Raw genomic sequence first — 24959 nt, 5'->3', positions numbered from 1 at the left:
CATGAGAGAAAACAGATTCCACCTTTTAAGAGAAACACATCTTCATTTAAATACTCCTACTACAAAACATCAGCAGTTCAACACTGAGCTTTATGAGCTCATGTAGTACATTTACGTTACAAGCAACATTTTATCTGGGTTTGCCTTGTCTGTGTTGCCATCAGACAGAAAAAAACCCCAACTTTCTCATTATGTGCATTTTTGTGATATTTACAAGTTTACCATTAGGGTCTAGGATGAGCATAAAGCCACCCTCAGGATAATCTTAGGTTAATTAAACCCCATGAGAACTATGACACAGAAAGGGATCACATACCCCACAGTTTTATTTGTTGCCTCACAAAGCTGTGAAAATGTCATTCAGAGCTCTCATCTTTCAGCAATGGATCTTAACCAATGACAACTTCAGTTTATTTACATGCTGAATTTTATGTGAATTTGATTTTGAAGTAACTGCTTTTGATACAAACAAGCCTCTAAACTAAAATAAAGATTTTTGCTTAAAATAAAATAGCAGTTTAGGGTTTTTTTCCAATTCGTGGTGATGTCTGATAAAAAATTACATTGATTTATCCTCTCAAGTACAGGTGCAAGCTTGCAGAACTTCCTTTTGCACCTGTGTGTGTAGGTTGTGTGTTAGAAGCCTTTTTATGGTGCTTCTCTTAGCCTACCTGGGAATTTCAAGGAAAGGAGATCTCTTCATTTCTTCCTTTGTGTCTCTGTGCAGAAGTTGACACATCCACCCTCAGCCTGAAGAGTGCATTTGTTCTTTGAATCAGCTCTGCCTCATGGCAGCTGCTTTGCTCACCTGCCCAGCAAGGTCGGCAAGGCAGATGCATCACCTCTTTTTGCTCCCCTATGCTGGAGCTCCAAAAACAAAAGTAATGTTAACTGTAAAAACACATTCATTAACACTAGATTTGCCTACATTCTATTGCATTTTCCAAAAAAGCTTCTATTAGAAGTCAATACAAAACAACAATTTAATGTCATCACGGGATGCAGCCTATGGGATAATGCACAGGAAATGAATGTTGTGTTAATTTAACTTAATGTGAACAAGACTCTAGTGAAAATAGGATACACAACTAAAGCAACAGTAGTGATAATTTTGCATACAGAAAGTTACTTACCACAGGTAATAAAAATGTTTGCTTAAATTACATTTACCATAGCTTAAGAAAACCTTATCAGAGACAGTTCCTGTCTCTTGTGGTGTGAAAGCTGTTTTGGGGAGTGGGTGTAAAACCTCCCCAGTGTGTGGATGGAGAACATATTGCACTGTCTGTACATAACTGTTTTCTGCTGGGGAAAATCCTCAGTATTAGAAGAAACCACTATGATAGTGTTTTTTAATTTTTAATAATAATACCAATAACAATAAAAATTTTGGAGTAGACTTTTATTTTTCCACAGCTGTTCTACCTTTTTGTATATAAAAAGTAAGCAATCACAGTGTTATGGAATACCACGAAGAAATATTTTGTGCCCCATCATGGTAGTGAGGAAAGATTTAGAAGAAAAACCTGAAATTGCCAAGCTGGATTGGTGCTCCAGTTGCATTTCTGAGGAGTGTGCGTAGTTGTCATATTCTCATCATGACAGTATACAATCCATCTTTCCCCTCAGAACACCATCCAGCGCTGTATCCAAATGTTTCAAGTAATTTTCCTTTGGTACCTTGAGGCAATTTGTTCCCCTGCCACCTGAACCGGGATAGGGAAAGACACGACCCGTTTGCAGTCACAGGCAGAGGGATCACAGCAGAATCTCTTGTCTTTCCCAGTACTGCAGATCCAATTGCAGACTCTTGGTGGAGCAGGATATTTACAAGTTGCTTGTCACTGCACACTCTTAGTTCTGCGTGTGCGTAAGGAACAGCTCACGCTGCTGTTGGAAAAGCACGTTTTTTCACTACAACCACTTGTTTCTCTGCCTGTTCTGTGCATAAAGGATGGTAAGAGGACAATGGTACAGGGAGCTCATGTACCCTTCAGTTCCGTTCTCGCCCTCAGCTGAAGAAAGGAAACCTGCATACGCAGTAACATGGCCTAAGAAATGGCTTAAATTAGATATTCAGATATTCAGAAAAAAAACTCTTCACTGTGAGGGTGGTGAAGTGCTGGGACGGCGCTGTCAGGACCTCTGGTTACTTCTCTAATAGGACTTAGTTTTTGTTTTTATTTCTCCGCTTGTTTCTTTCGTTCCGCGGAGCGCGCGGCGGCTCCTCCGTTGGGCTCGCTGAGGAAACGGACGAACGGCCGCGCGCTCCGGCGGCTCGGCAGCGGCAGCGGCAGCGGCAGCGGCAGCAGCAGCGCCTCTCTCGATCGGTTTTCCGCTCGACTTTCCGCTCGCTCTCCGTTCCCTTCTCCCTCTCACACTCACTCTACTGCCGTCCCGTGACGTGCCGTGCCGTCCCTCTCAGCCTCTCCCAGCCCGGCTTATGCCGCGTCCCGCAAGGCGCCCGTGGGCGAGTCGGCCCCCGGCCCGCCCCTGTCGGGCCCGCCTCGGTCCCACCTCCGCCAGGTTCTCTCCGCACTGCTTGTGGCGCCTCTGGAAGAGTTTCTGGAAGAGTTCCTCCCTCTGGTGGTGGGGGAGCGGCACCGTCTTTTGGCTCCGCCTGGTGCGGGCCCTGGCCCAGCCCCGAACGAGGCCCCTGCCAGAGCCGCCCCGCTGCCGCCCGGCTCCCGCCCCGTCGCCGGCAGCGTCCCCGAGCCGAGCCCGGCCGCTCGTCAGCTGGGCCGCCGGCCCCGAGTCGCCGGAGCCCGGAGCGGCTCGGGAAGCAGCAGTGCCCGGGGCGGTCGGGTGCTCCGGGCAGAATGCCGAGAGCGCGGTGGCGCCCGGACGGGCGGAGAAGCCTCCCCTGGAGCAGCTCTACCGGCAGGGCTCGCTGCTGGGGAGCGGCGGCTGCGGCAGCGTTTACTCCGGGACCCGGCTCGCCGACGGCGCCCCGGTAAGAGACGGGGCCGGGTCGGAGCGGGGCGGGGCGGCGGCGGGCGGTGAGCTCAGCCAGCCGCTCGCCTTGGCTTGCAGGTGGCCATCAAGCGAGTGTCCCGGGATCGCATCTCGGAGTGGGCGCGGCTGGTGAGTGAGCGGGGCCAGCGGGAGAAGCCGGCGGGTCGTGCCGGGCGGGGCTGAGGGATGGCCCGGCGGGCTGGGAACCGGGACACCGCGAGGGGAGAGAGCGTGGAGTGAGCGGGGGCCGCGCAGGGTCCCGAGCCGGGCGATGGCGAGCAGCGGTGGAGCCGGGCAGGGGGTGCTGAAGGCGCGGCGCAGCATCGGCCCCGCTGACGGCATCGCGGTCCCCCCGCAGCACGACGGCGCCCTTGTGCCCCTGGAGCTGGCGCTGCTCTGGATGGTGTCGTGCCCTGGCTTCCGCGGCGTCGTGCGGCTCCTGGACTGGTTCCAGCTGCCCGACGGCTTCGCGCTGGTCATGGAGCGTCCGGAGCGCTTTCAGGACCTGTGGTACTTCCTGGACGAGCGGGGGTTCCTGACGGAGACCGTGGCGCGGGGGCTGTTCTGCCAGGTGCTGGAGGCCGTGCGGCACTGCACCAGCCGCGGTGTCCTGCACCGCGACATCAAGGCCGAGAACATTGTCCTTGACCTGGCCACCGGCGAGGCGAAGCTCATCGACTTCGGGTGCGGCACGATCCTCCGGGACACTTTGTACACCCGAATGTCAGGTGAGCCCAAAGCCGGGGCCCAGCCAGGCAGCAGAGGTTCTCCCCTTTGCTGGCAGAGGGGGAAGAGGGAGGAAGGGGGGAGTCCTTCTTCAGCCGGCTGTAGCCAAGTTACTTTTCACTGGGGCAGGGGCTGGCTGTTGTGGAATGGGAGCTGGCTGGGAGGGAGGGAGCAGCATCAGCCTGATGAGCTGCGCCCCTGTCCCATAGGAACACCAGAATACAGCCCACCGGAATGGATCCTCTTCGGCTGCTACCGTGGCCAGCCAGCCACCATCTGGTCCCTGGGTATCCTGCTCTATGACCTGGTCTGCGGGCACCTTCCTTTCCACACCAATGAGGACATCATCCGGGGCCAGCTCTTCTTCCCGCCCCGGGTGTCTCAAGGTGGGGATGCACCTTCAAGGCACAGGAGGAAGAACGGGGTTGGGAGAGGGCAGGTGGCACATAGGCATCCTGCTCTTGCAGCCAGCGAGGAGGTTGATCTCCTGGGCCTAGCTGGAGGAGGTGGCACATGTGCCTCTCTGCTTCTCTCCTCCAAAAGGGAGGATTACTGGGAAGCTTGGTTGCAGCTCCGAGCACTCCTAGTGTGGCCTGTGCGGTGTGGAACCTGGGAGAGCACGGACAGGAGCCTTTTCCCTCTGACCAGCCATTTCTGATTTATCTCTGCAGGGTGCCAGCACCTTATCAGGTGGTGTTTATCCATGGATCCCGCAGACAGGCCATCCTTGGAAGATCTTCTTGAGCATTCTTGGCTGCAGGACCCCCACCTGGCCCAGAAGACAGCAGAGATCCATCCCTCTACACAGTGGGGGGATCCAGGAGCCCAGCAAGTACCAGCTGCACGTGTCTCACGGCGCTCCAAGAAAATCCCAGAGCGTTTCCCTGCAGCCGTGGAACAGAGGAGAGAGCACAGACAAGATGCTTCTGCTGGTCCCCAGCGAGCTGTGGAGGGAGCGGCTCAGTGCTCCCCGTCCTGTTGGAGAAGTCGTGACAGTGCAGTGAAATTGCCACGGACTGGAGAAGGGGAAACATCCCCCTGCAGCTCAATGGCATCGTGATGTCCCCGCGAGCCGAGGTGTGGCTGGCGTGTTCTTCTGGAGCACAGCACGGAGCTGGAGAACACCATCCTCAAGCTGCCCACTGATTGGGCAGAGCCGATTGGCTTTGCTTGCAGCCCCTTCCTGGAGGACACGCTCTGCACCCAGATGAAATCAAGATGAGTCCCCAGCTGGCAGAGGGGCAGGGGATGCTCGTGCTTCCAGGCATGGCAGGGCTTGGTCTGGCCACATGCTGGAGGTTCCCCGCTCAGCGGTGGTGGGGAATATTAATATTTCCTCTGTCTGCCAAGCTGCTTTTTAGCAGGGGACAGATTTGTGTAAGGGGAGCCGGCTCCTGGCTTTGCAAACAGCTTCGGCAAGCCAGCCTGGCACCGGCTGGGGTGGGGGCAACCAGCCTGACAAAAGAATCCATCCATGTGCATGGGAGGGCAGCAGAGGGGGACAGGTTCCGAAGCCATGCCCCAGCTGCTCTGCTTTGGAAGCCTTTGAGGAAGGGGTGTTTTTGTGGGTGGGAGAGGTGGGGATTTTCCCCACCCATGGAGAGGTTTAATTCTCACATGGAGTAGTCTCACCCTCCCCTGGCCTGTGACACATCGATAACCTTTGATGCTTTTCCTTGTTTCCAGGTCTTGTTTTGAATTGCCTTTCATGCAATTGTTCTTTGTTTTTTCCAGAAGGATTGCACTGGTGCCTGGACTGGATGGAGAAGTGCTGGCACCGTCTGTGGACTGTGTCCAGTGTCTGCGCTAGCCCTGGAGACCACAGTCTGCAGGGACATCTCCTTCAAGAAGGATGAGAACCTCCTGTGGGATCAGCTCCTCTCCTGGCAGCAGGTCTCCAGAGGTGGGTACCCGGCTCCAGAGCACAGGTGGCAGAAGGGCTTGGGGCAGCCAGCAACAGGCACAAGAGCATCCCGCGCTTGCAGCTGCTGAGGAGGTTGCTGTGCTTGAGCAGAGGAGGTGGAACGTGGCCTGCCATGCTGTTTTTCTGTAAAACAGAGGATGGGTTGGGAGGTTTGGGCTCTGAGCACAGCCAGCAGCCTGGCCCGGGCACAGGCCATGGTGGGACAGGGAGGACAGGAGACTTCTGCGACTGACTGTGGCTTTCCGGTTTCTCTCCCCAGGCTACCAGCACTTCATGCCATGGAAACGGCACCACTCGGCCTGCCAGCCTAGGAGTGCTGGAGGGCAGCAGGTGTTCATTTGCTGTCAAAAATTAATTGCTTTGTTTTTGTTGTCATCATTGGAGCATTTATTTCATTTTTTCCAAGCTTTTGGTCCCCTTCCTCCAGGGTCAGCCTTCTGAGTCCTTCCTCAGCCGTTTGATGGCATTTGGCAGGGGGGGTTAAGTAACATGAAAAAATCAACAACAGCTCCTGTTGCCAACTGCAGCATCCCTTCAAGAATCCAGACCTGCCAGTCAGGCCCACAAGTGACTTGGAATGGGAAATGGTTTGCAGGGACAAAGTTGTCACCCTGTTGCAAAAGCTGGAACGAAATCAGAAGCATAAAAATGCCATTTCGGTTCAACCCCAGCCCAAACTCATTATCCTTCCCCCTTTCCTGCAATTGACCAAACCAGCCAGGGAAAATGTCTCACTGTCTCCAAGAGCCCATTTTGAGATGGAAGTTTACAACTTCAGTGTTGGATCAGAGCATCCCAAAGTAGCAGCTGCTCATAGAGATTTGTATATTCAAGGATTAACAATCCTGTATGATCTGGATTCAGACCAGAGCAATCCAGGTCATTTTCTCTCTGCAGTGAACTTTTCCATTTACAAAAGGATGAAAAAAGTGAGTACAAGCATGCCTCTGAGTAATAAACTCAAACTACAGAGTACTGTCCCCTGTCCTGGAAAAGGACTGCTCCCCTAGCAGAGCTCAGCAAATGCAGGTGGTTTAATCCCATTATCCAGAGGTTCAAATCATCTCCCTACCTCCTTTCTTTTCCCACCACTCTTGATCTGACCTTCTACTTTTAAATATCTTTATCTTATCCCTATTCCCATGGTATCCCAATTCTAATTGCTTTAGACTTCTTAATATTAGAAGAATGAAAAGTCCTACATACAAGCCAAATAAGGCCCAAACATTGAACACCCCTTTGGATTACTCCAAGCGGTAGCAAATGGAATCATGCTGTTCAGTACTGAGCCTCTTTGGAAGGTGAATCCAAGCTAGTATGGAGCAGGCACCAGGCGTACCATTCAGCTGTGCAGACCTGTCTCATTCCTTAAGGATATGTGCCTGAACATAAAGAATTGCTGTGGTAAGGTGAACAGAGAGCTGTAACATGCAAAGTGAATCTCCTCCTCCACCTCACTTCTAGGAGCAATCATCATAATTTTGAGCAACCACTGAATCATGGCTTGAACAAGAATAGGAATGAACACCCTCACTATCATTCTACTCATCTCCAAATCTGAAAACCCCACCACCCACGAGCCACTGAAGCCATAATCAAATGCTTCCCTAGGACAAGCAGCTGCCTCAGCATTTGTCATCTTTTGAAGCAGAACCAGTGTGACAGCAGCAAATTAAACCACCCAACGTCCTGCCCCCCTACTGACAGCAGCAATTGCAATCTAACTAGTCCCAGTCCTTTTCCATTTCTGATTCACAGAATTATTTAATTCCTAAACACTGGTATCAATAATTACTAAATTCACTGCCACCACTCTAGTCCTAAATCAGTCTACTCAAAATTATTAATCACCATAATCCCTGGCTCAACAGCTCTAGGAGACTGAATTAGACTAAATCAAACACAGATCTGAAAAATCTTAAGCATTCTCACCTGGGTTGCATAGCCTAATAATAAGTATGGCTATAATAACCAAACACCCCCTACTAACTTTCTACTTACACTTCCGTATAACTGCCACAATAGTCCTCGCTCTCAACACAAAGAGTTCAAAAACTACCAATGTTAATGGCCTAAAGAACAAAAATACCCACATACACAATAAAATCCCAGTATTAGTCTTAGGCTTCCTAGCAGAACTTCCCCTGCTACCAGGCTTCCTGTTTAAATGACTTACCTTTGAAAAACTTCGTAAGCACACAATGACGAAAACAGACACAGTCATTGTCATACTCTCACTACTAGGACTGCTTCTGTGCCTTCTCACATAATACTCACCAAACACACTTCCACCACTCCAAACAAAAGCCCTAACAAAATCCTGCCCAACAAAATCCAGAAACCTAAATGATCATATCACTAAAAACTAACAAAAAATGAGGCTTGACAATTGAAACTGCAACTCAGAGTTAAGCTTAAATGTAACTCTAGCATTAATCCTAACAACTGTATCTCCATCCCTAAAATTATTTCAACTAATCCCTCACTTTAAAGTTAAGTCCAACATTTGCCCTAACCCTAAATGTAACCAAAATGACTGTAACTCTACCATCTAATGCTATCCCTATAAGCAATAACCCTGACCCTAAACTCAAAGCTGACTTTATCCCTCATGACTGTAACCCTAATCTTAAACTCAAGCCTAACCGTAATACAAATCCTTCACCTAAAACTTTAACACTGAGCATAACCCTGACCCTCTCTTTAGCACTTTATTTAGCACTTTATTTAGCACTCTATTTGCACCTAATGACTCTTAAACAAAACCACACACAAAGGGACTGCAAAGGGAAGGTGAAGAATTAAAGAAAGTGTCTCACCGGTATCCTTGGGACCACAGTCCCTGAAATTTGCAGAATCCTGGGACTAAGGACCACAGAGTTCACTGGGCAGGCAGCCCTGAGTCCCATCAGCATGGGGCTGGACGCGGTGCTGGGTGCTTTGTGCCTGGGATTACATACCCAAGTCCTCTGAGCAGGGATCCCTGAAGGATGATTTTGGTGATCTCCTTAGTGGCTGGTTAAAATCTTGCCAAACCTTGAGTTTCTTCAGGCAGCAGAACACACTGTTCGTTATGTCTTTTGATCCTGGGCTCTTGATCTGCAGGGCAATGCCCACTGAGAGGTGAGTAACAGGCTCCCAGCTAGAAATTACCTTGTGGGGTATATTGCTCATTCTAAATGGTAAGGCACTAATAATATTCTTGTTGGGAATGCCTCCAGTGGATGGAGTTACTTCTTGTTGGGATGCCTCCAGTTGTTACTATTTTTTTCCTTTTCAAAGGTGGTAGTGTGGGAAGATGGGTAAGTTGGGTGTGTGCCTCAGGGGGATTTGATTTTCAGTGATAACAGGCAGTATTAAATTGTGTTATGTTCATTTTTATATAACACTGTACTGCTTCTTTCACTTATGTTCCTGACATGGCAACCTAGTACAGTGCAAAAATTCATCCTTCTTCCAGTCACTACATCTCCAAAGGATGGTATTTGGAGAGAAGGTCTTCCATTCAGAGACTAGGGTCTCACCACAGACTGCTTCTGGAATCACTGTGTTGCATTTTGGCTCCAGATTGTTGGAATTTGGTTTTCCCTTCCTCCTGGAGAAATCCACAACTTTCTGAATTAATTCTCTATCTTCTTGATATATCTCTATATCTTCTTGAGCTATCAGTTTTATAGTTTTAGCAGACAAGATGGCAATTTGGTGCAGTTAATTTGCTTTTTCCATCTTTCTCAAGGGCTGAGGTGAGCCTGACTGGCCTCATTTCCTGGACTGTCCTTCTTGACAATGGAATATTATCTGCCTTTTCCCAGTCACTGGGAGCATCCCCTCAATGGACATGACCTTTCAAGGATGATGAAAAGTGGCCTTGAGGCATCTGCCAGCGCTTTCAGTGCTCTCAGATACACCTGCTGTGGTACAGAATCACAGAATGAGTGTTGTTGGAAGGGACCACAGTGGGTCACCTGGTCCAGCCTCCCTGCTCAAGGAGGGAGCTCAACCCTTGAGCTCCATAAACACCAGCCCCACCACTCTGTATGGCCTGGTCCCCTGCCCTCTTTCCCATCCCTCCCCATACCCTCTCACTGTTCCCTGAGCTGCCCAGGCAGGAAAACCCACTTTGCAGGGCAGACTGTGTGGTCTGGGTGAGGATTCCAAACCCATGCTAACTTCACAAACAACCTCTGGGCTAAGTACATCCAGGTCACATCCTCGCTTGAGGACATCCTGCTCTCCCTCCACTCCCCTGTTCCCCACAAACAAGAAGGCTTGTGCTAGAAGAAAACAGTTTATTTTTTTAAACAGAACTTTTTTTCAACCCTTGTTCTTTGGGGTTTTCATATTTTTTTGTAAAGATACATATTATCTGAACAACCTCTGCATATATATATATATATGTATAGAAAATATATGTGTGTGCATATATTTATAAACTTAAACAATCCTGCAAACTTGTATCACTCATAGTAGCCCTTCCTGCTTCACAACAGAGAACTCCAACAAAGGGCAAAAATGCAGCCCCTCTCAACCAGAGGAACCAGACCACATCCATCTGTGGCTAGAGAGTATCCCACCAGCTCCAGCTGGGAGGCTTTGAGTGTAAATGCAGATTTTTACAGCATTTCTAGACACTGGCCATTGCTAGACAGTGCCATGCTGGGACATGTGCCACCCTCCCCTGTGCCCAGCCCTTGGGGAGAGCACACCAAGGACAAGGTGGAGAGTGGTCCTCACTCTGCAGGTGGGCTGTGACTTTCTAACTCAATTAAATATCTATAGGCAGAACTGGAGAAAAGGGAAAAAGGCAAGGAGATGTCTAAAGGAGGTGGCCACAGTAACACAGACCAACTGCCCAGAGCATGTTCCTGCACATTCAGGAGTCACTGAGCAAGAAACCTCCCAGAGGAAATGTTTTGTCCCACCTGAGAGCTCCTCCCTGCCTTTGAGGAAAAACATTAACATGAACTGGTTGAGAATAAGTAGAGGCAGAGGTCCAAGGCAGCAGGCTAGGTGACAGAATACTTCTAGTGTTAGCTACGATAGCTATCATCATCATCAAAGTAAGAATCACAATCTGACTCATTATCAATCATAAAGTTGTCTTCATCAAGGTCATCATCGTCATCATAGTCTTCCTGCCACTGTGGATCATACTCCTCATCTTCAACCTCCTTGCCACCTTCATCTGTGTTGGGGGAGTCACACAGGATGATACGTTTTTGCCTGTTGAGAAGGAGAGCGTAAGAGCAGAGCCTCAGCCTCTGCTGTGAGCATCAGCTGCCACCCAGCCCCACAGCACCCTGCTGTCATTGCCTCAGCATCCCCATCCAAAAAAACTCAAGAGAGCAACTTATATACTGAGTCTGCCAGTGACAGAGCTTTCTTGATCATAGCTGCATACAAGCAGAGGTTTTACTGCTTTCCCTACACCACTATGTCACTTAAATTGCTACCTCAAATCACAAAACAGGATGCAAATAATCAGTGTCTGTCACTCTTTTGTATGTCAGTGAGCACAGGACAAAACTCTGCTCACCTGCACTCACCACCTTCCCCTAAATGCCAAACCATCCAGTAAGAAAACTCACCCTGTACATGCAAGGGCTGAAGCAGGCACATTTGCGAGTTTCAGCTTTCTCTGAACAGCATCTCCTGAAGTCTGGAGCCCAACATGGAAATCCTGTTAGCAGGAAGGAACAGCCAAAAGAGATAGAATCAGTGTGTAATTTGGGGTGTACTTTGTGCTGCAAACCCCCACCCTGCACACACACAATCCTGAGTCTATCTCCTCAGCTGATCAAGCCCTTTAGTTTGCCCACAATCAAATTAGACCAGAGCAAGACAAGCCACAAACAGCCAGGAGGCCTTCACCTGTGTGGAGTGCCAGAGAATTGCAAAGAGACGCTCCTTGATCTGCCGCACCAACTCCAAACCCACGCGGAAATGCTCTGCTTTCAGGAGCTGGAGGGAAGTGGCCAAGTCCTGGTACTGCAGCAGGGTTTCCTCTGCAATTCAAGGCCAACAAAGTCATGCTGCATCCCACACTTTGGAGCAGAGACTAAGTCCTTGGCTCTGACTGTGAAGCCAGCCACAGCTGCTTAGATCTCCTGTGCATGTGCATTCCTCTTTCAGAACAGAACACATTGCTCTTTACTGCATCAATCTCCACTGGCAGCCAAACTGCTGCAGTGGACTCCCTCAGAAATGACATCAAGAAGGCAAAAATGGGCTGGGAGAAGTGAGGCCAGCTGGGTGCTGGTACATGTGCTATTGCCCCACTACAGAGCTGCTGCTCTTTGACTACAGCTGGAAATGCTAGTCACAACTTCAAAGAGGCTGAAGGACTTACCCAGAAGGATCTGCAGAGCATTAGTGAGCAGCTCCAGACTCTCAGTCTGCTGTTCCACAATATCCATGCTCTCAGTGTCCTGGTTATAGTAGCTGTAAACACAGGAGTAGGCCAGCACCTGGAAAAATACAGATCATGTTATACACTCTCCTTCAGCTTCAGAGTGGGCAAGAAGGGAGCAGCATCAAACCCTTCCAGACATCATTATTATCACTGGCCTCTGGCCATAGCCCAGTGACCCTCTATGACAAGCAACAGCAGCACCAGACTGACTAGAGCTACTGGCAGGACTGGAAACGAATGTGCAATTATTTTATATTGAAATCTAAAATAACTGATTATTCCCACCTGCAAACCATCACAAGAACACAGACTGTAAATGCATAACAAGTGTGACAGACCAGCAGGCAGAGTCAAACTCATCAGCACACAGGACTAGGCAATGCTGGGCAGGCTGAACAAAAGTGGCAGTGAGCTAAGAGAACGGACCCCAAGGGAAGCAGGCATAGTGCTATACAGCACAAAGAGCCCACAACAAAGGCATTTCATCAAGTGGCAAACTCCAGTTATGAATGAATGACTCCTAAAGCCATATAGGCACCCAGCAGGGAATGAGATCACTGTTTCCATTTAAAGAAATGGGCCAGAAAATCCAGTAGCAGCAGCAACAAGCAACAGTGATATGTACCCCAGAAAACTCAGGGGCTACCACACTGAGAAGACAATAGGGTCAGGCACCCTTGTCTCACATGCTTCTCTCAAAAGCAAGCCTACCTGCAAAACCAGGGTGTATATGCAAAGTCAGTACTGCAAAGACAATTCCCACCTCCTGCAAAGACAATTCCCACCTCCTGCCGATGTTTCAGGACAGAGCAGGAATTACAGGCCTGAGGTATCACAGGCTTACTGCACACACTGTGTGGCTGCACTACAAATCATTTTTAATGTGGCTATGAGGACATGCAGTAGGTAACTCACTGCTTCCAAAATATCTACAGTTCATGAAATTAAGTTAAGAAAATCGTAACATGAGCATCAAGAGGAACTTCCTGACTGTAACACAGGATCAGGAGAGCTTTCCAAGTACCTTCACTGGGGCCTTTCTACTAGGAATGGACCAAACCCAGTGGAAGAAAACCCAAAATGTAGGCTTTGTGTTGATTCCATGGTGTCAGCTTGAGCTGAGCTCCAAATCCTATGATCTGACTGTATGAACACTGCAAACAGAGCTCAACTCAGACTCAAAGCATGGAAGGGCTGACACCAGCTCTTCCCCTGTTCTGATGCTACTCCTCCCCTCAAGCTTTCTCTATCTCCTGTTGTTCGGAGAAGAACCAGGTTGGTGTCTCTTCACTTTAAGAAAGGCATGAAACACACCAACAGAATTAAGTCTAAACCTCAGCAAGACTATATTACCCAGCCTTACCTTCCGTGCCTGTTCTAGCACTTTGCAGGCATCAAGAACAAAGGTCAAGTTCCTAATTTTTGGCATCTCTCTGATGGAAGAAATACTGTTCCTCAGACTTACAGCGAATTCCTGCAATAACCAAAGGAGGGTTGGAAAAAGTCAACATCACTGTCCTGCTCCCCGAGATTGAAAAAACAGCACCTTCCACACAAATAATTGCTAAGCATTCTGAAGTGCCATCCCAGAAAATGCAGGCAGCAGCAAAGCATTTCATGCATACAACTATGAAATTTCCACTGTGCCATCACTTCAACCTTTCCACAGCACCTCAGCTCTGAGCCTTCAGTCACTATTGTTTCCAACTCCTGCACCACTCTGAGCCCCTGGGCACTGCAAATCAGGTGCTCAGTTTCCACAACAAACTGAATAGAAGAAAGCAGCCAAGGATTACTCCTTAATGCCAGAGCCAGGGCAAAATGATCATCCAGTGATCCCCACCTGGATGTGAAGCCTGCTTCTAAGCAGAGAAGACCCTGACACCACAGGAAGTGCCCTGCTCACCAGGGCTGAGCAGCAGCCAGCATCTGCAAAGGAAGGAGGAGGCCTTACCCTTGCATGGTGATGAAAGGTGCATCTCTCATTGTAATCCTGGAAACGCTTCTCCTGCCAAGCTGCTTTACTCACCTGAAAGGAAAGGTACAGGAACTTGTAGCAATTTCCCTCAAGTACCAGGGCCACCTGGAAATGCCATATTACTGGCAAATTCACAAAGCCCAGAGTAAAGGGCCCAAGTGGAGATCCTTGCCATCTCTAAGAGGCTACAGGGGCCTCTGAACACAAGCATGAACCAAGGAGATACAGCAAGCCACTCACCATAGCAGAGCAGTTGTAATAATCCTTGTGATTCGGCCTCCAGGGCTTGAGGCAGCGCCAGCAGAAGCCGTGATTACACTTGGCACATGTCATACTGCAGAAGGACAGTGGGAATCAGTCCTGACAGCCACTTGCAGACAGCTCCTGACAGCACTCCCCTACTCCACAGCCAGGGACTGTGCCACCCAGTCACAAACAGTAGCAAACAAAATTGTATACTCACTGCAGGCACCCCTCGTTTTTCTCTATCTGAGCCTGGCAGTTTGGGCAGTGCTTTGAAATGAGCTTAGCCAGATGTTTGCTTTGGGCTTCACTTGTCATTCCCTCATAGTATCCATCATCATCTACCCACCGAGACATGTGGCTGCAGCTGGCAGGATAATGGGCCTGAGAGAGAGAAAAAGACTATCAGACAATCACACAAAAGCAGAAGGGTGCGTGCCAAACCTGAGACATTACAGCCTGTGATCCAGCTCAGCCTCACCTCTGGGAAGTTGCAGTTGAAGCAGGATATCCAGGAGCACTTGGAACAGGCTGCTCCATAACCAAGTCCATCCTTAAGGAGGATCTGATCACAGCCCTGAGGGTTGGTGCACCATGTCAGGTTGGAGCAACACTCAACATAGCGTCTGAGGAGGGCTTTTTCATACTGTAATGAGAAACCAGGAAGGAGATTTAAGCCTGAGAAGATGCATGGTTAGGTCTTAAAAGCAGGTCTGGTGCTCTGGGCTATGCATCTCACCAAACAGCTGCTCAGACAAACAAACACAGCACTCAAACAACAAAACAGAACTCAGTCAGTTTACTCTTTCATTCCTCTGTGTTCATTTTTCTATCCTCCCTGTGTTGTATCTGGAAGCTGTTTAATTTCAGATAATTGCTGAGGTTGGAAGGCATTTCTAGGAATAAAACCTGATCCAACCTATCCAGCTTAAAGCAGGAGTGTGTATAGCTGGATTTTGAATATACCCAAGCAGAGAGACTACAAACCTCTCTGCCAAAACTGGTCCCATATCTCACTACCCTTACTATTGGAAAAAAACAAAACAAACCCAACCTCAACAACCAGATTCCTTATATTTATATATAATTCCAGCATTAGATCCTCATACATTAATCTAGTTATTTTGAGGTCACAATTGGACCAGAGACCTCCACAGATTATTGCAACCCAAAATATTCTATGAGTGTATGTGTGACTCTGTATCAGACATTAACACTCCAGCCACACCACTTACTGATCAAAAGGAAAACAGAACATTTCAGTGAGAGCACCATAGCAACTTGCTATTTATGTCCACCTGCAATAATTATTTCTTTTTATAAAACAGTCACAGCAAGAGGCTACTAAATCCTGCTTTCAGACAGGTGTGACTATGGGATTTGCAAAGGCAGTAAGGACTAATTGTCCATATATATGCACTAATTCTCCAAACACTTCCTACAAAAAACAAGACAAAAGATACACCTGTCAAACAACAGAGCAAAGGAAGAGAGACTGTTCTGCCCAGCAATTAACAAAGAGTCTGTCATGTGACAGCTACAGCTCTGCCATTAGGTGGGGAGGGCATTCAACTCTAAAAACTGAAAGAAAAAGTAGCTTCTGCTTTAGAACAAGCAGCTACTGCTGCAGCCTGATGACTATGCCCTAAGGTAAGCAGAGCTCAGAAAGCCTGGTTTAGAGACATCTGTAGACTCACACAGACTTAGAAGATTAAGTTTGATGTGGTAATTCCTGCCAGCTTCACAAAAACCTGAACTGCTCAAAGCCAGAGACTGATGAAGAGAAAGGACACAGAGGTCACTGATGCAGCAGTAAAATGAAATTGCTCACGTTTTTATCTGGCCTTGATTTTTATAATATTATTATTATTACTACTATTAATTATTATTTAATTGCTGCCAGCACACCAGTAGAGGATACTTGTCATGAGCTGCTACCACGGCTCTCATCTAGTCCTGAACTAATGATGTCCCTGAAATGTTGCTTGCTAGAGATATGCTTAGAGGAAATACCACTGTGCTCTTTTGTTGATGTTATGCTTTCCAGAACAGCTGGTATTGACCATAAACAGAGACAAGACAAAATCTGGCTGGCCACCATTATCACACTGCCAGTCTTGGTAACAGGAAGAGGAAAAGCAGTAACAAAATTATCTGATAGTGCTGACCAAAATGTAAGAGAGCTTGGACACTCAGCAACCACCCCTCCTGCTTCACCTTGGCTATAACCTCCTCCGAGGACACGATGGAGTAGATGAAGGCGGTGGTCGGCTGAGCACGGCACTCGGATATGGGACAGGTGCAGTTGACAACCATGTTCTGCTCAATGCGAGTTGTGAGATATTCCCTCCAACAGGGCTGCCAGGGCACAGGAGGAGACATCAGACCTCAACACAGCCGTGTGACCCTGGAAGCCCTCCCCACCCAGCAGAGGGTGCACAAAACCCCACAGATCATGGGTAAGTACCCCAAAGCACAAAAGTGGGAATAGACAAACCAGGAGTGAAGGATCACACCAAAAAAGTGAGCTGAGAAAAGAGACTGGATAAGCTCTGAAAAATTCCCTGATAACACCTTCAGACAAAGAACAGCTGCTCCAAGTAGACAGCAGCAATTCCCTGTCAAATAGTAGGAACCAAAGGCCCCAGGACCTTCACCTTGCAACAGTAGTGCATGCAGCAAAGAGTTGGTGGCTTCTCAGTGGGACACAGCTGGCTCACACAGACTGGGCAGTGCACTCCAGGACTTGGGGGAGGCTGGACATTCTGCACTTGCAGCCCTGAGGAGATGAACAGGGCCTCACGGTTCTCCACATAGCACTGGATCAGGAAATCCACATTCCACCTACAGTGCATGAGGAGGTGCCGAGCAACATCATCCGGTATGCTCAGAGTATCCTGGACCTGCTGTACTGTCTGGTTCATGAGCAGCTTTGCCTCCTCTGGACTGAGTGTGTGCCCCATTGGCACCTGCAGCATTGCCATGAGATATTCTTCTGCCCTGTCTGTGCCAGGATTCCGCCTGACATGGAGAAACGCGTCATGTTCACACAGGGTGGAGATGCACCCCCCTCCACAACTGCTGACATGCACCCCTACCAATGCAGGCTGTCTCTGCTGTCCTCCTCCAGAGATGCATGGGCTGGCCTGCACTGGAAAGTCATCTGTGCTTGGCCACCAATAGGTGTTGTGGCTTCAGCAGAGATGTATTCCAAGACATGAGGCCTCCCCTCCTGGCGCCGGAGATAGCCCTGGTTCAGCAAGTGCAGGATGCAGGACAGCACGTCCACGCTGTGGCAGCAGAAGCTCAGGAACTGCACCCCTGGCCCCAACTCGCCCTTCTGACAGGCATCGATCACCTGCAGCAGCAAAGGAGCCCCACTGCAGTGGCTGCAGCCCCCGTGCAGCCCCTGTGCCCCCTCTGCTCCCCCCCCTTACCCTGAACACCAGGTTGTCGATGTGCAGCTGCTTCTCCAGCTTGAGGATGCGGGTGATGAGGCAGCACAGGACATTCCTCTTCCTTTCCAGGGCGCTCACCTCGGCCCTCTCTGTCCGCAGGTACCTCTGCTGGGGCAGCAGCCTCAGCTGGCGGCCGGAGCTCTGGGCCAGGGCTGCCTGGTTCAGCCGCAGTGCACCTGGAGCCATCACCCAACCCAGGCTCAGCCAAGCCTCGAGCTGGGCCTGAAGGAGCCCCAGGACACAACATGTGGCTGGGGGACCCAAGCTGGGCCCCCTATGGCTGCCTGCACCCCTGGCCACCCCAGCCCTGTCCCCCACGTGTGGCCCCAAGCCACAGCCACGCACATGGCCCCTGGCCCCGGCCCAAACCCACACACAAACCCGAGACCCAACTGCCCATGCTGCCCCACACCCCATGCATGGCCCCGAGCCCCACCCCACCCATCACCCCCAGCCCTACACTGGCCCCACCCTGACACACACCTGTGCCCTGAGCACCAACACACGGACCCAGCCCCTCACCAGCCCTATGAGTTTGTGCACCCCTAAGCCCAGCACCCCCTCGGGGTTCAGGCCAGCCCCTCCCCTGGGTCCCCAGCCCTGCACTCACCCCCCAGAGTGCAGCTCCCCACCAGGACACCCTGGCCGTGGGTCAGCGGTGTCAGCGCGTGGTGCACCAGGTCAGCAGGGAGCCCTGTAGCCTGCAGCAGGGCCTCCACAGCCACCTCCTGCAGCACGGGGTGGGAGGGCAATGGCCAAGATTCAGTGGCCACAGGCCCTGCCTAAGAACAGGGTCCCGTGCCCCAGACACCGCTGGAGACCCCACCAGAAGGGAAGGGAGGACACGGCCCTGCACTTTCCAGCCTCCACTGCCTCTCTGGCCCCACCGTGGCTCCAGCCCCTACCTGGGCGCTGTTGAAGCACAGCAGGATGTACATCTGTAGTGTGGACACGTGCAGAACGCAGTCTCCAAACTGCAGCTCGGCGTGGCCCAGCCACGTCCACTGCAGCCGACGGGGCTTTGTGCACTCCCAGCCCAGCTGGCTCTGGCCTGCCAGGGACAGTGTCAGTGCCAGGGATGGGAAGCAGCCCTGCCAGGCACTCCCAGCCCACCACCACTTGTGGCTGAGCTGCCCTGGAGGCTCTGGGCACACCTCAGGCCACAGCACTCACTCTGCCGGCAGAAGTCAGCAAACTCATCCAGTGGGGAGCTCAGCTCCACCGGGAAAAACCTTGCAGGGTTATCCATGTAACAGAGCGGGGAAACAGGCCAGCAGCGTGGGGACAGGGCCAGCACTTTCACCTCTGGCACATCTGCCACTGAGGCTCTTCCCAGCACCTGGGCACAGGGCACGAGGGCAGCTCAAGTCAGGCTCAAGGATCCCTGTGAGGATCCGGCCTCCCCACAGGAACATCCCTCTCACCTCGTCCAGGCCCATGTCCAGCTCCAGCAGCCGCTTATCCTGCTCCTGCAGCTGGAAGAGGCAGAACTGCCGCTGCAGCTCCTCCGACTGGGCCAAGTTGCTCAGCATATCTTGGGGAAAGCGGCTGGGGAAGCACAGCCCCATCTGCTCCACGATGCCTCCTTCCAGCCAAGATGGCCCTTGCGTCAGGAGCCGGTCCCCCAGGTAGAGCCTGCCATGGCCACCAGCTTCAGTCAGGGCTGGGCCTGAGCCTGGCCTCATCCCACATCACACGGGCCTGGTGGCACACACCTCTCCCCTCCCTGTCCCCAGCAGGAAATGTGATTCCACAGACTGGCAGCACCCATGGACGCTCCACAGCTCAGGAGAAGCAAAGCAGGAGTGCCACTGCCACACCAGGCCAAGCTCCCCCAGCACACCAGGCCACGCTGCACCGGGCCCCGGGTTCTGGGGAGACACAGCAGCCTCACCTGTAGAAGTGTTCAAAGCTGTGGGCAAGCTCCAGGCCACTGAAGACGACAAAGGGCTCCAAGAACTGCTGCAGCCGCTCCAGAGGCCCCGTGCTGCCCGCAGCCCTGCGGAGCTCCTGGATCTGCACGTCAAGGTAGCGGGCAAACTGCTCACTCACCTGCAAGGGACAGGGCTGCCTGCACACACAGGACTCACCAGGTGCCCACAGGGCCGGGGAATGTCCCTGTGGGGAGCAGCCGGGAAATTCTGGCACTCCTGGGCAGGGGCCAAGGGTGCCCAAGGATCAGCCCAAGGCAGGAGTGCACCAGGGCCGGACCCACGCTGGGATGAGCACCACACATCTGAGCTGGGCACCCTCCAGGCTGCCAGGGCAGGCCTCTGTGGCTCGGGGGGAACAGGACATCACCCACCCAGAGCTTGCCCCAGTGCCGTGGGCCAGGGCAGCTCCCCAGCCCGTGCCCAGGGCCACGGCACCGGGGCCGCGCTCCCCCGACTCACATGCAGGGCAGTCAGGAAGGAGAGCTGCAGCAAAGCCCCTGCAAAGCCCTGGCCCAGGGCCAGCACAAAGGCGGCCTGCTGCCCAAAGAGCTCCTCTGTGGCCCCACGCAGGCGCTGGTACAGCCGGCAGTACCGCTCCGCAAGGTCCGGCGCCTGCCCCGCCGCCTCCAGGAACTGCTGCACCTGCGGGAGCAGCGCGAGGGCTGAGCCCGCAGCAGGACTGGCCCCTCGGAACATCCCCAGCCCTGCCCTGCCACAACCAACTGCTTGGGTCCCTGGGGCTCGGGGCTGCCAAGGTGGGAGCACAGCTCCCAGGGCTGGGCAGGGGCTGTGGGGGCACTCTGGGGACCCAGCAGCAGCCCAGCAGGAAATAACAGCCCGACACTGGACCTGGCTCCTGGCCTGCAGCATCGGCCCAGGCACAGGGCCTGGCTGAAGCCTGAGCCGTGCCAGGGTGGCAAGCACAGCAGGGCTGTCCCACATCGCTCGAGGCTCTGTGGAGGCCAGGTACAGCCCTGTGCTCTCCCCATGCTCCCAGGACACTGCCAGACCCCACTCCCTGCTCCAACCAGCCAGGGAAGGTCCCACACCCCTCCCAGTCGGCCCTCCAAGCTCTACCTGCTGCTGCACCACGCCACGCCAGCACTGTGAGATTCCCCACAGGCCTCTCGACTTCTCCACCACAGCCTTTGCAGTCCTGGCCAGCACCTCCTTGTTCTTCCCCTCCTTCCCACCTGCCAAGGGTCAGCCTCAGGCTCAGCGTGGCTCCATGGCCAGGCTCCGCACACTGACCTGCCACAGCAGGGCTGAGGGGCCGCTGGGGAGGCATGGCCACTGCTGGGGCATGACCACAAGCCTTCCCTGGCTCAGGAGTCTCTGTGCCATAGGACGCTCCCCAGAGGAGCCCCACGGCCACAGCCTGGCACTCTGGAGCAGCGCCCGCCCAGCCCCACGGCAGGGCAGCCCCTGGCTCACCAGCTGCTCTGGTCTCCTCTGCCTCGGGGCCTCCGGGGTCCACATGCACCAGGAGCTGGGTCAGGCGCCGCACGCAGGATCCAAAGGTAGCTCTGTGTCCCGTGGCACGGCGGGGCAGCTCCGCGCTCTCCAGGTACTCGCTCAGCAGCCAGGCCAGGGGACTGACACCATCAGGGTCTGCGAGGCCAACCAGACTCAGAGCCAGGTGCCACTACCTGGGACACGGCACACGTGGGTCCCGGAGGTCACAGGGTACCTGGGCTGGTGATGCTCTGCACCAAGGGGTTCACCAGGGCCTCCCAGAACGTCCTGCCCAGTGCCCGGGCTGCCTCGTCGTCGGGAAGGAAGCGGTTGGCAAAGCCCTGCTCGTGCTGCAGCGCCCGGTTCAGTCTGCAACAGCGACCGGGCAGCACTCGGTGCCAAGGGCTGGAGAACTCCCATGGGAAAGCAGAGCGCAGTGGCGGCTCCCTGCTCTGCCCCTTGCCAAGGCACGATGGCTCACTGGCCCCACTAGCCCCCAGGAAGGACCCCTTGCTGTCTTTGGGGCCTGCCCCCAATGGCCCTTGGGGCCCCCACAGCCCCTGCCAGATGGGGGCTGTGCAGTGCCTGTGCCCACGAGATCCTGCTGTGCCTTGCCAACCTCTGCCAGGATGTGCTAGCCCCTGTGGGGACCAGCATCCTGCTCTGGGGGGTTAGCCCAGCTTAAACCCAGGGGACCCCAAGGTGGGCCTGGCCAGGAAGGACCACTGGTGGCCAGAAAGGAGCCAGGGCCCCTCCCACCCAGATGGCACATCCAGCTGCTCCTTTCCCAGCCCTGCAGTCCCCTCACAGGCTGCCAGCCATGTCCTGGGACACCAGGGACGCGATGGCACAGCCAGGACACAGCTCACCTGCCAAAGAGCTGCAGCAGCTGCCCCCGGTCTCGGCAGATCTCCTGGCTCCAGGCATGAGCCCGAGCAGTGCAGGAGAGGAACGTCCGCCGGCACAGCTGCTCCTTGAAGATGGGCCAGAAAGTGGGTTTGGGACCCAGCACCTCGATGCCACGCACACGGGTGTCAATGCCACCCTACGGGAGAGAAGGACCCTCAGTTCCTCGGGCACAGCCCCGATGCCCCACGCTGCCCGCTCCCGGGCCCAGCCCCTGCTCCCCTACCTGCTGGCACCGCTTCACCCGGATCTGGATGATGGGCCAGAAGCGGCTCATGTTCTCCAGCAGGATCACTCTGCTGTCCGAGGGCAGGATGGTCACCTGCAGGGAGGCACAGAGCCCTCAGCGTGACAGGCAGCCTGCAGAGCCTCTGGCAGCGCAGCTCCTGCCATTCCCACCGCCCCGAGGGCACCTCCCCGGGCCTCACACCAGGGCCAGACCTCCCCGGGGCACAGCAAGGGCCAGCCCGCCACTCCCACGGGGACTCACCGCATTGAGCTCCGTCCTGATGGTGGCAGGGCTGTCCCCGCCCAGCACCACCACCCGCGATGGCATGTAGCTCGAGTCCTCGCTGGCCACCAGCATGCTCAGCTCCCTGCAGCACAGCAAACACGGGGCTGCCCAGCCATCCCCACTGCCCTGGCCCCTGACAGCACCACGCCCTGCCGGCCACCTCCCGCTGCCCCCAGCACCGGGCCACAGCGGCACGGCTGGCACAGATCCCCAAAGCCCCCTCCTCCACACACAGCCCTCCCAGCCCAGCCCCACCTGATCACCACCCCACACTGCATGTGCACAGTGATGAAGTGGGAGCCGGTGCTGCCGTTGGACTCCCAGTAGGTCTTGGGGTTCCTGTCCATGAGCTTGCTGGCCTGGTGTGAGTTGGAAGAGACCTGCACCTTCTCCCAACACTTGTCCTCCTTCACCTCCATGCTGGAGCCTGCGGGCAGAGCACATGGAGCTTCCAGCCACCAAGCCTGGCCTCAGCTCCCCCTGCCTGTACTCACCTCGGCACAGGTTGTGCAGGAAGACATCAAAGAAGGGGATGCTGATGGGCTGGTGGCTCCGGCGGTGCTCCTCAATCTGTCCCAGCACCAGCTGTGGGATGGGGCAAGGCTCTTACCAGGGGCCCCAGGTCCTCCTCCCCGCGCCCCACGCAGGGCTGTGGCAGGCAGAGGGCACAAGGCCGTCCCTCAGTGCCAGGGACAGCCTGATGCCCCCAGACCCAAATCCCCAGCGCAGCCCTTCCTCCCCAGGCCCACCTGGATGCAGCCAGCCAAGATGGATGCAGTCAGCTTCTTGTAGAGCCTGGCGTACTTCTCACACTCCGTCACCAGGTCGAGCAGGGCCGGCGCCAGCGACGGGACCGTGCTGTGCTTCTCCAGGGCTTTGGACAGAACCTCGTGGGTGCCCACGTGGCACATCACCACCACACAGTCCTTGCTGGTGCTGCCCAGCCGGTGTAGGAAGCCAACAACCTCCTGCAGCACCTACTGAGACGCAGCCCTGAGCAGACGGGGCACCGCTGGCACCTCCCCGGGCCCCCCAGCAGCCGGAGCTGCAGCTCCATTCCCTTCATCCCAACCCCACCAGTACCCACCAGAGCCTGGCCAGGCACAGCCAGACCGGGCACGCGGCCACCAGGACATGGCCACGGCCAGGACAGCTGCTCCCCGCCTCTCCCAGCACCTTGGACACAAGGCCAGGCTGCCACCAGCGGGGCCCTGCTTGCCCAGCGCTGGGCCCGGCTGAGGCACAGCCAGCACAGCCACCCCTGCCTGCCACGAGTCCCGGGGCCCCCTCACCTCCCAGCTGCTGCTGTGGCTGCTCAGGAAGGACACACAGGGCTCCACACACTCATGCCAGGGCAGCACATCCTCCTGATAACTATCCAGGAACTTGTTCAGGATCCTGAGTGACAGAGGGAGCCTGCTCAGGCCAGGCCACACGGACAGCAGTGCTACAGGCAGCCCCGCTTCCCTGCCCCACCACAAAGGCACCTCTCAGGGACTGGGAACCAAGGCTCCCCTGGCACTTTGCACACCCCACCAGCACCCAGGCATGTCCTCTGCTGCCCCTGTACATCCCAACCAGCAGCCAGGCACAGCTGCTGCGTCCCCTCATGGCTCTGTGCCCCAGCACACTCCAATCAGCACCTGCCTACGTGCTGGGCTGAGCCTGCTCCCAGTGAAGAACAGCCCCACCAGGACCCACAAACATGCATTGGATCTCCCCAGCATGACCACCAGCACTCACACACCTACTGAGGGGGTCCCAGACTGCCCCCACTCCCCCCGCACCCACCTGAGGATGCTCAGGCTCACGGCCTTCTCTGTCCCCAGCAGCTCCAAGCTGCGCAGCAACAGCTGGAAGCAGCTGTGGTCCTGCAGCAGCTGGGCCCCCTGGCCAGAGGGAACAGGCCCTTCGCTGCAGAGCTGCCGCTCCAGGGCCACCACCACCTCCTTGGACAAGATGCCGTCGTCCAGGCCACCCAGCAGCCTCTGCACGCCCTTCGGGTCCAACAGGACCTCTCTGCCTGCTGTGACAAGGACACATGAGCCCAGCCCGGGCACTCACTCGAGCGGCAGCAGCCCCTCAGGCTGCTCTGCCCTGTCAGGACAGCCCTGCCCGTGGCACCCAAGGGGCCGTGGCACGGGCAGGGTGGGCAGCGCGGTACCTGCTGCCTCCGGGCCCAGGTGCTCTGCCAGGCGATTGATGGCGCTGAGGGCCAGCACTGCCTGGGGACAGCCGCTGCTCTGCCCGTCCCTCCAGCAGCTCTGCAGCACCGCCAGCAGATCGCAGCTCGCCAGCTGCTCCGCCAGGCCCCGGTGCCCATCCATCAGCATGTTCACCACCAGCAGCCCGTTCTGCACCCCTGAGGAGCCCCTGCAGGGACACAGCCGTGCCACTCTCCTCCCCCGGGCACAGAGCCCCCCTGCACTCACAAGCCACCTGCCCGCCCTGCCC

At 54.2% G+C, this 24959-nt stretch overlaps 2 protein-coding genes and 1 pseudogene across 5 annotated transcripts in view; 2 read left to right on the top strand and 1 right to left on the bottom strand.

The window, feature by feature from the left end:
- Nucleotides 1-1400: 1400 nt before the first annotated feature.
- On the top strand, nucleotides 1401-7120 carry LOC131578059 (serine/threonine-protein kinase pim-1-like). Of its 2 annotated transcripts, XM_058836460.1 has the most exons (6): nucleotides 1401-2953; nucleotides 3034-3084; nucleotides 3314-3683; nucleotides 3891-4067; nucleotides 4353-5584; nucleotides 5865-7120. In XM_058836460.1, the coding sequence occupies exons 1-5, from the start codon at nucleotides 2444-2446 to the stop codon at nucleotides 4739-4741; spliced, it is 1497 nt and encodes a 498-aa protein (XP_058692443.1). In that variant the 5' UTR covers nucleotides 1401-2443; the 3' UTR covers nucleotides 4742-5584; nucleotides 5865-7120. The 2 variants fall into 2 exon arrangements, with proteins under 2 accessions (XP_058692443.1, XP_058692444.1); XM_058836461.1 differs by lacking the exon at nucleotides 3891-4067.
- LOC131577710 (NADH-ubiquinone oxidoreductase chain 2-like) lies at nucleotides 7045-9038 on the top strand (annotated as a pseudogene).
- Nucleotides 9039-9865: 827 nt separating this feature from the next.
- Nucleotides 9866-24959, bottom strand: part of CUL9 (cullin 9) — a 34354-nt gene continuing 19260 nt past the window's right edge. For 2 of the 3 annotated variants that reach the window (XM_058834525.1, XM_058834526.1), the window contains exons 12-42: nucleotides 24670-24878; nucleotides 24297-24531; nucleotides 23798-23903; nucleotides 23255-23482; nucleotides 23000-23090; nucleotides 22761-22932; nucleotides 22482-22587; nucleotides 22218-22313; nucleotides 21955-22130; nucleotides 21321-21454; nucleotides 21065-21241; nucleotides 20708-20823; nucleotides 20090-20272; nucleotides 19591-19748; nucleotides 19121-19331; nucleotides 18870-19035; nucleotides 18602-18747; nucleotides 18307-18424; nucleotides 17676-17872; nucleotides 17337-17596; nucleotides 16896-17259; nucleotides 16456-16596; nucleotides 14720-14884; nucleotides 14459-14622; nucleotides 14236-14329; nucleotides 13972-14046; nucleotides 13381-13491; nucleotides 11955-12072; nucleotides 11477-11610; nucleotides 11194-11285; nucleotides 9866-10828 (exon numbers count right to left, since the gene is read on the bottom strand). In XM_058834525.1, coding sequence (XP_058690508.1) covers nucleotides 10636-10828; nucleotides 11194-11285; nucleotides 11477-11610; nucleotides 11955-12072; nucleotides 13381-13491; nucleotides 13972-14046; nucleotides 14236-14329; nucleotides 14459-14622; nucleotides 14720-14884; nucleotides 16456-16596; nucleotides 16896-17259; nucleotides 17337-17596; nucleotides 17676-17872; nucleotides 18307-18424; nucleotides 18602-18747; nucleotides 18870-19035; nucleotides 19121-19331; nucleotides 19591-19748; nucleotides 20090-20272; nucleotides 20708-20823; nucleotides 21065-21241; nucleotides 21321-21454; nucleotides 21955-22130; nucleotides 22218-22313; nucleotides 22482-22587; nucleotides 22761-22932; nucleotides 23000-23090; nucleotides 23255-23482; nucleotides 23798-23903; nucleotides 24297-24531; nucleotides 24670-24878 — 4936 coding nt within the window. In that variant the 3' untranslated portion in view covers nucleotides 9866-10635. The remainder of the gene's footprint in view (nucleotides 10829-11193; nucleotides 11286-11476; nucleotides 11611-11954; nucleotides 12073-13380; nucleotides 13492-13971; nucleotides 14047-14235; nucleotides 14330-14458; nucleotides 14623-14719; nucleotides 14885-16455; nucleotides 16597-16895; nucleotides 17260-17336; nucleotides 17597-17675; nucleotides 17873-18306; nucleotides 18425-18601; nucleotides 18748-18869; nucleotides 19036-19120; nucleotides 19332-19590; nucleotides 19749-20089; nucleotides 20273-20707; nucleotides 20824-21064; nucleotides 21242-21320; nucleotides 21455-21954; nucleotides 22131-22217; nucleotides 22314-22481; nucleotides 22588-22760; nucleotides 22933-22999; nucleotides 23091-23254; nucleotides 23483-23797; nucleotides 23904-24296; nucleotides 24532-24669; nucleotides 24879-24959) is intronic. The other variant, XM_058834527.1, reaches the window with a different exon arrangement.

Source organism: Poecile atricapillus, chromosome 3 (genome assembly GCF_030490865.1).
Source record: "Poecile atricapillus isolate bPoeAtr1 chromosome 3, bPoeAtr1.hap1, whole genome shotgun sequence".
Classification (NCBI taxonomy): domain Eukaryota; kingdom Metazoa; phylum Chordata; class Aves; order Passeriformes; family Paridae; genus Poecile; species Poecile atricapillus.
The sequence above is the reverse complement of the archived record's forward strand: the minus strand, read 5'-3'. Positions and strand labels throughout refer to the sequence as shown.